Source organism: Dendropsophus ebraccatus, chromosome 3, assembly GCF_027789765.1.
Source record: "Dendropsophus ebraccatus isolate aDenEbr1 chromosome 3, aDenEbr1.pat, whole genome shotgun sequence".
NCBI lineage: Eukaryota > Metazoa > Chordata > Amphibia > Anura > Hylidae > Dendropsophus > Dendropsophus ebraccatus.
Window position 1 is genome coordinate 159,813,228 of NC_091456.1, and position 15,711 is coordinate 159,828,938.

The following is a 15,711-nucleotide window of genomic DNA, read 5'->3' on the forward strand; positions in this document are numbered from 1 at the left end:
TTGTAACGTAAGATATGTCAGCATGTACAAGGATTTCTGAAAGACCCACTCAGATGAGTCTGCAGTGTGTTTATATATCTCTGCAACAACAGACATCACGTGAATACTCTTGCCCTTTAAACACAAGAGTGGAAGTCTAGAAACCAGCAGCTCCTGGGGCTACAGAGAGTTGGGATGCTCCACCAGTCTATTCATGCTGAACATGGAAATTCCAGCTGCTCTCGACTGCTTAAATCTACTGGAAATTAGAGCAATAGAAATTCCACAAGAAAATTCCAGTCTTTATTAGAATTCTTTTTAAAGGTTTTTTTCAGGAATCAAAAACAGCACCACATCTGTCCTTGTTTATTTGTGACATTACAACTCCGCTCCATTAAATGGAATCAGTCAGCTGCAATTCATGATCCAAACTGCTGCTAGAAAGGTGTTAGGACAATATCTAGCTGTGCTTCCAGAATGTGGAAACATCCTTTTATTCACTGGCACAAATAGTCAGAGGCTTTCCAAAGCTCCTGAACAGTTACAAGCTAGAATGCCTCCTCTCTCCCTCTCTCTGCTTGATTGACACCTGAAGCAGGGTCAGGTATGGGAGAGGGAAGAGAGGAGATGATACAGCTTGCTCCATTTTAGAAGCTCAGGAAAGCCTCTTAGAAAATGCTTTTATGATATGGTAAGAAGAATCAGTATTCTGGAACCACAGACAGATATATGAAAAGTACCAGGTGGCTCCCTGACCTAACAGCTATCTAATTGACAGATACTCTTTAAAGTGAATGAAGCCAGGTTGTACTATCACACACAACCGATGGAAAGGTGTGGTGTCAATTTTGGGAAAAATCTTAAAAAAATCTTAAAAGGAAATGTGTCCACTCCATGGGTTGGCTGACATGAGCAGATAACTGATCGGTATTTTTTATTTTAGCATCCTGATGGCTTTTTTGCAAAGTTGTAAAATCATGTTTTCCTGCCAAGCTTAAGTGTCAAAGAGGCTGAGCTGAGCACACGGGTCTCCCTCCCTTGGAAGGGAGGGAGTGAGAAAGGGAGGGAGTGAGAAAGGGAGGGGGACATGCATCATAGTTCAGCACTGCCTGCTTGACATTTGAGCTTGGAAAGTAAACATGATTTTATAACTTTGTATACAGCCATCAGCTAAAAGACAGGTATCATGTATTTTATCACCCTATACAAGGCAATGTTTTCAACTCTTTATAAAAATGTCAAAATAATTTTTTTTTCTTTACTAGCCCATATTCTCGGGCTATAGTTTTGTATGTTTAATTTGTAAAAATCCAATTTAAAACATTTGAAAGTTAATCTAATATATATATATATATATATATATATATATATCTCATGTTTGGAAGTCTATGTCTCTTCAGCTAATTGCCAAGGAGAATTCGAGGACAAGAGTCAATCAATAAAACACAAATTACAATCTAACAAGAGAGCGTCGTATGCTTTACCGTTTATCATATCTCGGCTATATGTTGATTTTTGTCGCCATAAAACAAGTAAAGCAAATACCAATCAACAGGAACTGTAATATTGAACTTTGCATACAGTGTGTGTTTGGTAACTCAGCCGCCAATATCGGCTCCATGAATAAAACATCAATATGAATTCAATGTCAGTCTTCACAGGAGACATTACAACAAATTCATCTCATTTACTCACAAGCTTCCCCGTCTTGGTAGGCTCAGTTCTTTCTGAAAGAGAACAAAGTACATGCTCTGTTAAAACGTGGAAAGACACCAATATGTGAATAAGGCCAATAAAAGAGACATTCACCCCCCATTTACAATATATCAACTGCACACTTCTAGTTTAGTTTGCATATGTTCATGATTTACAATTGGGGGGGGGGGGGGGTCTAAATTTTAATCTGCCTGCACTATATTTAAAAAAAAAACAATATATTTGACGCTCTATCGTACATTGCGAGAGATAACTGATCAGCTGGCTTGTTGGTTGTCTCGCCAAGGTCAGCTTCTGCAGCAAACACCATAAAACTTATACACTTATTGTAAATTCTTTTTGTGGACTGAATCAATACTGAACCCCAAAGCACTAGTAAAGTCAGACCACACAAAGGAGACGTGTCATTTCTAATATACCCAGGTTCCTATGAAACTGATGAAAGATATAAAGTACGCTTAGAAAGCCTATTATTAAGTCATTGGGTTAGTATTAGCATAGAGCCTGTAAGGTGGAACATGAAGTCTGTAAACCTCCGCAAGAGGAAGCCCTGGTAAAATACTGGCAGAGTGGCATCTGATGGACTGGAGCAAGATACGGTGTTCTTCTATTGGATACATACAGAAGAGATATATGGCTCTGTACGAAAGGTGTTGGCTGGTGCCTTTTCCGAACAGGGAAAGGGACAGTAAGCAGACGCCTCTGGCTGTGGTTTATACTCCCAACAACAAAAGGGTCAGGCAGCTAAAGTCAAACATGGCCAATTTTACTCTTCCCTAACTTCATCTGTTTAGAGACTGTAAGGAAGCCGCCGTACACATTCGACTAGGGATGGGGAACCTTCGGACCTCCAGCTGTAGCAAAATTACAAATCATGCCTGGACAGCCAAAGCTTTTAGCTGGCATGATGGGAACTGTAATTTTGCAACAGCTGGAGGGCCGAGGGTTCCCCACCGCTGCATTAGACAGTCAACCAATCCTGCCAAAAATCAACAGATTCAGCCAATTTTTCACTAACGTGTAAAGATGTAGAATATAGAGGTACAGTATAGCCCCATAGGCTCCTATGAGTTCCATATAATAGCTCTGTACAATTTGTAGGTTATACAGATACTAAATACTGTCATGTGCATGAGGTATGGTCAACTAGGTATGCCCTAGAATCAACTATGCTAAAGGCTCAGCAAATGATATTCTTATTGTGACCATAATTTATGTAGACTATTTTATTCATATACATGTAATACAATATATAACATATACCATCCAGCACCAACGCAATGATGTACAATAAATGAAGAGGAGGGACAACTTAACATACAAAAACTAGCTAATATCCAATAGGAAATTACAAGTACAAAAGGGAAAAAATATTCTCATGTGTTCAGCTACAGACATTTTCATCAGATTTACTGGCAGGGCAAAATCATTTGTTATTAGCTGAAACTGATGGTTGGGCAAAGACTTGGGGGTCTTTTACAAAGGCAAATTATCGACAGGTGGTGACCCTCTCATTTGTTGGTTGATCCCATCTTCTGTGCAGGAAATTAAAAACACCAGTAGTCACCAAGAAATTTTCCTGTGCAAAGAGCAATATTTATACAACTACCATAAAGTTGCTCTTCACGTTGCCGCTCATTTGATTAAAGCGACTCTGTACCCACAATCTGACCCCCCAAACCACTTGTACCTTCGGATAGCTGATTTTACTCCAATATCTGTCCCGCGGTCCATTCGGCATGAGATGCAGGTTTTGTCCTAAGAAACAACTTTTAAACTTTCAGCCTTGTGCCCAACGGAAGTATCTGTGCCCTAACTTTGCACCACCCCTCTGTCCTTCCTCCCCACCCTCTTCATCATTAGGAATGCCACTGGAACATTTTCTCCTGTCTGAACATTGCACAGGTCCTTAACGATCCAGCCCATGTGCTGGGCGGACAAGGGTGGGGAATAGGAGACGATCTGCCTGGAGCATTCCTAATGATGAGGAGGGCAGGGAGGAGGGACAGAGAGGTTGTGCAGCCTAATGCATATTCACTCTAGGCCACAGCCGTTGGTCACGGGCCCAGTTTAAAAATTTTATTTTTTAAGACAATAACTGCATTACCTGGTGAGTCAGATTGTGGGTACAGAGTCGCTTTAAAGGGGTAGCCAGTGGGGGGGGGGGCATCGCGGCGCTCCGGTCCCCGATTCCCGGCCGCTTCCTGGTGTCTGACGCGGGCTCGAGACGTGGCGTCTCAGGTCCGCTCAGCCAGTCAGTGAGGGAGGCGGGATCCGTTTCAAGTCCGCTCAGATTCCGCCTCCCACCGGGGACCGGAGCGCCGCGATGCGGGACCCGCCACTGGAACCGGGGAAGTGAGTGGACGTAGTTTTCCCCCCCCCCCCGCCGAAGTACCCCTTTAAGACTTGTGAGAGAGCCAATCTCTGATCAGTGCTCGTAAGGGGTACTTCATTGGCCCGAGTAAAAGGGCCTTTACAAAAGCCCCTCCACCTTCAATTTTATCCAACCATCACCTTTCTCCCATTCACACCAATACTGAACTTAACCTATCCAGCATGTCCTCTTGATAGGTAGGAGGTGAATAAGTTGCTGCCAGAAATATCAGCAAATAATCAGGTATGATGGATTTAAACATGCTTATCAAATTTTCCACAAACCGCCATAGCAGAGAATTTTTAAAATATCAATAACCATCTAATATGATCAGGAGCAGTAAGGGCACCCAAGGATCCTAAAGAATGCAATGCCTAAAACAAGGGGGGAAAAATGCTCTTGACCTCTAAAAAAAACAATCCTATAGGCTGCTTAGATATGACTAAGGGTGCATTCACACCTACAGGATCTGCAGCAGATCCGCAGCAGATTTGATGGTGCAGATTTAATGCTGTGTTCAGTTAATTAAATGAAATCAGCTGCGGATCCGATAAGTGTGAACGCACCCTAAAGATGTTTTGATACATCCAAAAGGCGTCAGTTTTAAGTCTGGACGAAAAAAAAAAAATGATCCATGATTTTAGATACACAGATCATCGTATTTAGTCAATTTTCTTAATTCAAGGAAACCTTTAAACAGAAAAAAAACCACAGGAAAAAAGCATACATGGTGCAACAATTTAGCAAACCTTCATTGATGCGCCTAACTTAAAGGAGTTATCCGGCGTTAGAAAAACACGGCCACTTTCTTCCAGAGGCAGAACCACTCTTGCCTCCAAGTTCAGGTGTGGTTTGCAATTAAAGAGATTGTCCAGCGAAAATATTTTTCTTTCAAATCAACTGGTGTCATAAAGTTATATAGATGTGTATTTTACGTCTATTAAAAAATCTCAAGTCTTCCTATACTTATCAGCTGCTTTATGTCATGTAGGAAATGTTTTATTTTCAGTCTGACACAGTGCTCTCTGCTGACATCTCTGGCCGAGACAGGAACTGTCCAGAGCAGGAGAGGTTTTCTATGGGGATTCATAGAAAACCGAGACAGAGTTCCTGTCTCGGCCACAGATGTCAGCAGAGAGCGCTGTATCAGACTGAAAATAAAACATTTCCTGCATGACATATAGTAGCTAAGTATGGGAAGACTTGAGATTTTTTAATAGAAGTAAATTACAAATCTATATAACTTTCTGATATCAGTTCATTTGAAAGAAAAAGACAACCCCTTTAAGCTTCATTCACTTCAATGGAGCTGAGTTGCAAAACCTGCACCGAAACTGGAGACAAGAGTGGTTCTAGAATTAAGTGGCCATGTTTTTCTAACGCTGGATAACCCCTTTAAATGCAAACAGTTATGGATGGTAGTAACATAGAACTTGGCAAAAAAACCTTACTCTCAAAGTTGGCTCCATAATATTCTCCCCCCTGCTGCAAACAATAGTCTTTTCTTCCATGTTCTCTATAAAGAATCATGTGCTTTGCAGAATGCTATGTAGATGTATATTGGTGGGTAGCAAGCACAGCAAAACAGCAGTACACAGCTAGAAGTGGACCAAACATAGTTCCTAGTAGACTGTTGCGTTTATTGGACCCAGTGCATATAAGTCACTGTATACATTGGCATACCGTTCTTTTGGTTTTCATGACTCTGGACGGTATCCCTTTTGGTGCGACTCCATATAAATAAAACAGTATACCACCAATGCACTACTCTATTACCAATCTGTCAGCTGTACAGTAACAACAGAATAATTTGTGACCAATAATAATGATAATGTTATTCCAATAACCACCACTATACCGCAATGTCCTCTGATCCACATTAATCATGCAAAGGTTCCATCGATCCATCAATCAATTCCATCAATTAGCAAAGAATAACTATATGTATCGAGGGACTCAAAACAACCTACTAAGCAATATGACAGCAGCTTATAAGGATCAAAGCACATAAATTTAAATAGCCTTGGTGCTATAGCTTAGAGAAGGCCTTAGGGCGTTCAGGTGTTGTTGTTTTAAAACTCAAAAATCTTTTAAAACCCAAAATTTAATAACCAATCAATTACTGTAGCGATGCGATAGGATGTGTTATGTTATGTGTGGGGACAGTCAGTCATAGCTACAGGGACCAACATAAGCTAAAGGGTTCCTGTGTCTCTTGCCATTAATAAAGTGCCTAGTATGTAAAAGCCAATAGAATAGTGTCCAAGTGGGGTAAACTGTAAGAAACTGAATGAAGACGTACAGCTTGGATTGGAGCATTGTGGGGTATAGTAGGGTGATAGAACATTACTGATGCAACATTGTGGCCACAATTCACCCTTTAGCGACCGTGCAACTGACAGTACATTAGTAATAGATCCGTTAGTAACATACTGGCGGTAGAAGTATTTTATAGTGAGGATTTATACTGCTCTGGACAGTTCCTGATATGGACAGAGATGGCAGCAAAGAGCACTGTTCCTGCAGGACATACAGCAGTTGATAAGTACTGGAAGACTGGATTTTTTTTTTAAATAAAATTAATTTACAAATCTGTATAACTTACTAACAATAGGTGATGAAAAAAAAAAAAAAAAAAAACTTAGAGGTATACCTGTATAGTGAGCAAATATTACATTGAAAACGCTCTTTAAGGGTGCCTTCACACCTACCGGATCCGCAGCGGATTTTCTGCTGCGGATCCACAGCAGATTTGACTAAATGAATGAACACAGCATTAAATCCGCACTGTAGAATCCGCTGCGGAACCACTGCGGATCCGGTGTGTGTGAAAGCACCCTAAGAATGTGAACCTAGGACAACTTGGAATAGCTTTCTTCTTACCTGTATGCGTCCAGGATCCGGCTAGTACCAATATTAAAGAGGGAATAAAGCATAGTGAATTATGCCAGGAATAATCACATTTTACTTTTGATAAAATTAAATATGACATAGTAAATATCAGTAACACCGTATATTCTGTTTAGTCCGATGAAGCAGCCGACAACACTACAAACAACGTCAGGCCCAACATCGATAGCCATAAATAAGCAGAGTCTAGATTGCCATAAAAGCTACATAAATTCTCCAACGTTACATAAACGTCACACGCTTAAATAACAAACAAAGCCATATATTTCTCTACTGTTTGCAGACATCCTTGGGTTATTGATTGTAACGTTTACCGATGATGCGCGGTAATCCTTCAATGAAACGGATCCGGGTGATTCCGCAGCACTTTGTGACACTAGTGGCTAAAAGATCAATTTGCTGGAAAACATGTTGGGAAATATTTCAACATTAAGCTGACAATTTCATATTCAGACTCGTTTCTTCTGCTGCTTCCCAGACTGAATTATAAGGTTACTCAATGGAAATCTTACATGTTTTTACATGGTTAAAAGTTGATCTCAGATTGTTTTGTAATGAACTCCAAACAAACCCAATAAAACAACAAAATAAAGAGACCTGTAATCTAAACAAAACATTTTTTACAGCGGTACGCCAGTGAAGGGGGGGGTGAAGGGTTTTTTAAATCAAATGGTGTTAGAAAGTTATATATATTTGTAAATTACTTCAATTTAAAAATCTCAAGATGGATACAGCCAGTAGCTTTAGCTTTGCTTTACCAGGATAACACCTTGAACTCCCAACTAGACTCGAACTCCAAATAGCTTTTCTCTAGTATACATGTATACCGTATTGTCCGCCATATAAGATGACTGGGTGTATAGGACGACCCCCAACTTTTCCAGTAAAAATATAGGGGGGATATTTATCAAACATGGTGTAAAGTGAAACTGGCTCAGTTGCCCCTAACAACCAATCAGATTCCACCTTTAAATTTTCCAAAGAGTCTGTGAGGAATGAAAATTGGAATCTGGTTGCTAGGGGCAACTTAGCCAGTTTCACTTTACACCATGTTTGATAAATCTACCCCATAGAGTTTGGGATATACTCTCTGTATAAGACTACCCCTCTTCCAATGCACACCAAATAAAAATTAATAAAAAACTTCTAACAGCAGCGAGATCTGAGAGGCACAGAAGGAGGTACAATTGTAGGCTATAAGGGAGCTCAAAAGCGTCCACCGCCACATCCCCTTTGTATGCGGCAACTGTCCGAAGGGCAGAGGAAGCTGCAGGCGTCTGGGGTATGGAAAAAAAAAAAAAAAAAAAAAGAGGGTAGAGTGGCGCTGTGCCCAGAAAAACACACCTATTTCTCCCGCCCTTGTATCCTACCGGTATTACTGTAGCTTCTTCTCTGCCTCTCAGATCTCACATGTGTGCCTGCACCGCTTTGCTGCAGTCCTAACCCCGGACACCTGCAGCTTGCTCTGCCCTTCATGTGGCCAAAGTTTTTCATCACCCGCCCAATAAGACGACAGCCGATGTAAAAGACGACCCCTGACTTCAGAGAAGATTTTCCTGGGTTAAAAAGTAGTCTTATACGCACAAAAATACAAATACATACACATACATACCCTATATACACACACAAATATTTTTTTTTTCTTTTTTTGAGGGGGGGTTGGAGAACAAAATTCTTAGAATCCACTGCTATATTATAAGGCTTTCAATTGGAAATTTCTCTCTGAAAAGGTTATACTCAAATTTATTACCCATTATCCAGAACAGAATAAAATAATTTCTTCTTGTATTTTGCTTTCATTTGCAATAGTTAACATTTGGAATTCTCCAATTTCTTTTGACCTTTCCCAACTTTTGTCCTAGTCCCCGTCATTTAGTGAGCACGGAAAAGCTCATTCTGTGCACCTGCTATTTATTCAAACAATTTTTCATTCTCTAATTTTATTTATTGCCTAACAGAGATGAATGCCTTCGGTGCACAACATTTCCATAATGATTGGCTTGTTACCGTAGAAATCCACAGAAAACTTTGGGAAACATAAAAATTACAAGCAATCTCTATCAGGTTTTTTTTTATGGCAAACTGTAGTACCTGGTGAAATTAAATATCCCCTTCATTGTACAGAATTATGAAAGGACACCTATCATTTTTAAGAAAGTTAGAAATGTCACAGTGACATGTCAGAAGTTTTAAGCGGTGGGGGGCTGGGGGCAACACAGATTGCTAAAACAAATTGGCAGAGGCACGACTAAGCACTAAGGGGGGCAGTTAAGGAGTCTAATGTGTGTGACTCTTCTAATGAGGATTAGTGTGTATTTTGTTCCAATATCTTGTGAATGATTTATTAAAATGTAGCACTGCCATAGTGAATGTATCCAAGTAAAAAGTTGCAGCAAAATTTGAAAAAAATTGTGTAAACATATTCCCCTGGAACTAACCAGACATAGGCCTTCACCTGTTTGTGCGACCTTTTATAAAATCGCAAATAATAAATTGTGTGCTTATCCCGGATAATCCAAACTTTTGGGTGAATACTCAAAACAGGCAGATTAAAAAAAAAAAAAAAAAAGTTGCATCTAAAAATTATTCACTCGAACACTGGTTCATAAATAGAACTTTGATCAAAATTGGGTGAAAAATCCAATTATTTAACTAAAAATAGACGCAAAGCCCTTGATAAATTTCTCTGTAAGCCCTTTTATTTACAAGTTTAATGTACAAATTGACAAAAAATCCTGAAGTAGAGATTCAAGGAAACCAATCAGTAAACAAAATGCCTATAACGTTAAGGAAATTGGCTGATGCATCACCCAGCACACTTCCCAAACATGTTCATATACCCTGCGTCCTTTCCCGGTATAAATCGGTACATTTTCTTTTGTAAACTCCCATGCTCTATGTAAATTACCGCCAATTAGTCATCTGGTCCTTTTCGCAAGTAGTCATCATTGACTATTTGTGAAAAGGACGTTACTCAAAGCTCTGTGTTACCATGACATCACCGAGAGGCATGCCTTCCCTTGTGGCGCGCCCATGCTGTCATTACGGCCCACTAGCCCAGTACGTCGGTGCCGAATAGAAATAAGCAAACTTCGAGAGCGGTTGGGTTTGTCTAATGGCTGTATCCATGTATTCCAGGAGGCCTTAAGTGCTGCAACCAACTTCTTCAGACCACTGCTAATCAAATGCAGAGTTTGGGTTCAGATGGACCCCAGCGTGCTCGAGGTTCACTCATCTCTAGTGTCGAACCAAGAGATTAATTCAATGATTGCCCAATGCGGTGTCCGTATCAAAACTGCATCAATAAAATAAGTAAGTAGTAACATTTCCCTTCAGATTTTCTGAACGTGAATTTGAATTTCCAATTTAAAAAAGAATTCTTGCAGATTTCAATACACTATATGCAAAGATCCTGCACCGAAATCTGCGAACTTCTCTCAGAGTGCAAATTGACTAAATTTTCCTAATGTAAAGTGAGAACTGATATACATACAGACACTGTATACAGTATGTCATTTATTCCCTTCTCTCTAACAATGTCATCTGTCACAGAGAAAAGACAACCTAGTTAGTAAGACATATTTCCTTCTCACATCTGGCTATTTCTTCATGGATACCCCAGCCTGAATATCCACTTTCTGTCAACTCCGTGAGCCAAATAAGGTCAAGAAAATCTGATGACCCTGTCATGTCGTTTGAAGGAAGAATTGAAAGTCACTTGACATGGGGCAAACCGCTATAACCCAAGGCCCTACAAATAATTACACCGCTGTAATGTTAAAACAATAAAACATTAAAAGCTGCTGGGTGGCTCTAATAGTCCTGCACCTTCAGAGTTTGGAGCTACACTTTATCTGCGAGGCATTTATTTAGAAGACTGTGCGCCTAGTATCTCCGTGATGAATGTTTATTAAAGCGTCTACTGCCGGGAGGCACAGTAATGCATGGTAAAGCAGTTCTCTGCCGACCTCTGACACTACGGGGAGAATATCCCCCACAGGAATGGATAAGAAGCATTTCTATAAAAGCCATTTCATTTCCACTATGTGCCATTACGCAACACAAAAGGGAAAATACAAAGTCAAAATTGACTTCAATAGCTTGAAATAGCGTATACATTACTCACCTAAAATTGTTCTCAAAAGCTCCACTAAATGCGATATGCTTTGGTAGCCAGCCTTTACCAAACGATATAATAAAATTATTTTAGCTAGTCACACGTTAGAAACTTCAACAGTGATGACAGTCGTTTACGAAGCTGGGCCAATCCCATGATGCAGGTAGCCCAAATATCCAGACCTCATAAAGTGGGTCTACAATTAATCAAATAAAAACTATAAATGACAGACTTTATGCATTTAGGTCCATAATTGGACAAATTTATGAGCCGTTCATTTCTATTGGGCTTTTCACACTGTCCGTAGATTTACAGATCCACAATCCATGAAGCAAAAAAACAGGACACGTCTAATTGCAGCACCCCTGCAATTCTAAGGGAGCGTCCGTAATTTTTGTGGACCCAGTTTTTAAAATTACCAAAAATACAAATCACCTTAATTTTGCCAGCAAAAAATACGGATTACCTCAACGGCACCCTTCATACATGATGATTTGTCCCCAAGTCAGAGGACATACAAATCAAGGAATGTAACCTGAAGCTCTTAGGCCCTGATACGAACACATCAAACCGGTTGTACCCTATTTTGAAGGGATTCTTCATCCTCCAGCACTGCCATTTTGCCGCAGGCCCCATTGTTGACCACTTCCTTGTGATGCACAAACACTCACTGGCCACAGACAGTGAAACACTCCAACAGTATTGGATGCACTTTGGGACATCACCAGGAGGTGGTAAGCAGCTGGGGACAGGGCACTATTGGAACGGCAGTGGATAGAACAGGTTTTGCATCGCTTAGTGAAAAAGAGAGCAATCCGTGGATAAGGAAGTGACAATGCCCAATTTGTAAAAAAGTTTCACATTTAGAATTTAAGAACAATTTAAGACTATAAATGAGCGCAACTCGAGCATGCCCAAGTCCATCTGAACTAAGAAGACTTGGCATTTTATTACCAGTGGCTGAAGTAGTTGGATGCAGCCCTAAGGAAGTGCCAGAAAACATGGATACAGCTTATGGCTGTACCCATGTTTTTCCCGTAGTCTAATGGTGGTTTTACACGGAACGATTATCGTTCGAATTTGCACAATAACGATCGCATTTGAGCGATAATTGTTCCGTGTAAACACAGCGAACGATCAAGCGAGGAGCGAGAAATCGTTCATTTTGATCTTTCAACAAGTTCTCAAATCGTTCGCACAAAATTCGCAGATCGTTCCGTGTAAAGTCTTTCAACGATTTAAGCTATGTATGAGATAGGCTTAAATGATCGTAATATGATCGCAAAACGATTCTCCCGTACCATATATCGTTCCGTCTAAACACATCGTTTATTCGGAATCGTTAATCTTGCGATTGGCTGAATTATCGCTCCGTGTAAAAGTATCATCCAACTGCATCCAACTTCTTTAGCCACTGGTAATCAAATGCAGATACTTCCAGGTTCAGATGCTCATCTCTATTTAACATGCATCAATTACAGTGGACACCGATCTTTCTGTTGCACAGAAAGATCTGTTTGGCAGCAAACTTTAAATACGTTCAAGTTCCTCTAAAACCGAAGTTGGATGCAGCCCTAGGAGCTCCTAGAAACATGGATACAGCCTAGGGCCTATGGTTGTACTCTTGTTTTTGAGGCTGCCTTAGGACTGTATCCAATTTTTTCAGCCACCAGTAATCAGCTGAGAGTTTAGTTTTGAATGAACCCAAATGTACTCGGAGTTCGCTCATCTCTAGTATTCAACATTACAATATTTTATTCATTTCAAAGTGTTACAATCACTTAAAAAAACTAAAACAAAACACACCTTTCAATGTATGTCAAAAGTTTTGATCAGTCGGAGTCTGTTAGAACAAGCTTCCCCCAGCTTGCTGTAGAAAACAGCTCCATAGACTTACTTTAGTAGCTGTCTCTAGCCGTGAACCAGGTAGAGAAGCGTCCAGCCAGACACTTCTTCCAGCCCATTCTTAATCATCAGTCCTGTCAACATTCCTGCTATCTTTTCCATTACTACATATGAAAGGTGTATTAATCTACATGAACAATTACCCACCACATTTTGCAGATATCTAAAAGCCATATGGCCAGAAAAGGTGACAACCGGCAATACAGCCTTTTTCTAACTAGATTGCTCAGTTACATTTTCCAACTTTTCCAGGCATTTTCCATGCATGTATGCATTATATCCATGGCACAGCCCTCTATATTCTGCACTGGGGTTCACTAACCTGTAACAAATCAAAAACTCCCAAAAATCTGGAAGCTGGAATGCAACAGGGTGAATCTCACTGTTCTACACTACACATTACTGGTTGCTATATGGCCAACCGTTGCAAAGGCTTCACCAGTAAGCAGGGATCCAAACTGGCCCAATCCAAAATAAATGATAGCAAAACTAATTTTTCATTCCATTGTTATATTTATAGTTCCAGCCACTCATCTAATTGTCTGCTTTGCTCTAATTCTATTATGGGTGTTCTGAAAGATGGCAAAATATCAATAGTTTTTTTCTGGAACTGCGAAATTTCAGTATCTCTGGTAACACAGACGCACGGAGTGACATTATACCGTATAGTACTATAACATACTCCATAAACATTAAATGAACAGCTTGAGTCTTCATATTATTTCATAAGCTTCCCAGGAAATTTCTTTTGTTAAGCTGCCCGAGAATAATCTGATGTTCTATTTTTCACATTCTTAAAAGAAAAGCTTGACAGTTTGCTGCCCTCTTTTTGGGATCATTCAGCACTGCTGGTCCTTGCAGTTTTCCCTTGACAAATTGTTCAATGAAGAGTTCTCCAGCTGTCAGTAGGAAGTAGGCCACGTGAAATGTGTCAAGGGGTAGCGCGGAGACGAGCCTTCACATTACCCGTCTAAACAAAAGGGATAAATCATCAAATGGCCAATTCACTGCCTCATACCCGAGAACAAAATGATTCCTTTGTGAGCGCAGGTAAAAACTGCTACAAATACTTTGTGTTTCCAATATGATTAAAATCCCCCAAGTGCCGCGGTGCAGAGCTGTAATCGTGACCATATGTGCGCTCAGGTCTTCCATGAAGTGGCAGAAACGACTGCTCAATAGAAATCTACTCTTCAATTCATTATAGAATACACAATATTTTCCAAGAAAAAAGTTTCTTTGGAGAGAATCACCAATAATTATGAATCCCTAGCTCGGTCATAGGCTTTAAAGGGGTTATCCAGCGCTACAAAAACATGGCCACTTTGCCCCCTACTGTTGTCTCCAGTTCAGGTGCAGTTTGCAATTAAGTTCCATTTACTTCAATGAACATGAGTTTCAAAACCCCACCCAAACTGGAGACAACAGTAGGGGGAAAGTGGCCATGTTTTTGGAGGGCTGGATAACCCCTGTACGTAAGCCCTTTACTACAGATCAGCAGGGGCTGTGTCTCAGCAATTGGTGGCTTAAACAATGCGGCACATTTAGAGATATTCTTCTCCAGAACTAAAAGTGGGAGGGTGCCCTGTGGTTTTACAGGGCCAGGATATAGCCATATGCTTGAGGAATTACATACAAGGACCTCTATGTCAATGATTAATAGATTCATTAAAGTCATGTTTATTGTATGTCATTAGTAAGTAATAGCCGATATTCAAAAATTTTCTATGAGATTGAGGTTTACACCATGATAATCATATACATGTTACAATTTAAAGCGACTCTGTACCCACAATTTGACCCCCCCAAACCACTTGTACCTTCGGATAGCTGCTTTTAATCCAAGATCTGTCCAGGGGTTCGTTCAGCAGGTAATGCAGTTATTGTCCTAAAAAACAACTTTTAAACTTGCAGCCGTATGCCCAACGGCCAGGGCTTAGAGTATCTGTGCCCTAACTTTGCACCACCCTTTCGTCCCTTCTCCCCACCCTCTTGATCATTAGGAATGCCACTGGAACATTTTCTCCTGTCAGAACATTGAACAGGTGTTTAACGATCCAGCCCATGTTCAGTATTCACACAGCTAAGGAATAGTAGACAATCTGCCTGGAGCATACCTAATGATGAGGAGGGCGGGGAGGAGGGACAGAGGTTGTGCCAGCCTAATGCATACACAATCTAAGCCCCGGCCGTTGGGCACAGGGCTGCAAGTTTAAAAGTTGTTTTTTAGGACAATAACTGCATCACCTGCCAAACGGACCCCAGGTCAGATTGTGGGTACAGAGTTGCTTTAAAGCAAATCTGTACCCATCCCCAACCAACTAGTACTGTTCCATAGTCTAATGTAATCAATGCCTGGTATTGGGGTCTGTTTCCCCCCAGGCGCCGTTATTTTGGTAAATAAACGCTTTGGTTCTGGCAGCCTGCACTCTTCTTGCGACCCCTGGGGCGTAGTTAAAAAGAAGGAAGGCAAGTCATAAAAAAATCTTTGACCCAGCGCCGCCAGAATAAAAGCTGTCTCTTAGGGCCCCGTTCACACTACGTCCTGTCTGCTATGTCTTTCAATAGGAGGGCTCTCATGCCTCCGCGTCTTTCCGCTCAAAGAATTGACAGGAGCAAAAACAGAGTTCGCATTAAAAAAGTGTTTTTCTATTTCACCAGTTAGAGTGGATTAAAAGAGGAGAATTGTAAGTTTTTAAAACTAATTTTA

At 40.5% G+C, this 15,711-nt stretch overlaps 1 protein-coding gene across 1 annotated transcript in view; it reads right to left on the reverse strand.

Annotated features, from left to right (window-relative positions):
* Positions 1-15,711, reverse strand: part of MAST4 (microtubule associated serine/threonine kinase family member 4) — a 371,265-nt gene that overhangs the window by 182,260 nt on the left and 173,294 nt on the right. Inside the window, exon 4 of the mRNA XM_069963543.1 lies at positions 1,675-1,706. Coding sequence (XP_069819644.1) covers positions 1,675-1,706 — 32 coding nt within the window. The remainder of the gene's footprint in view (positions 1-1,674; positions 1,707-15,711) is intronic.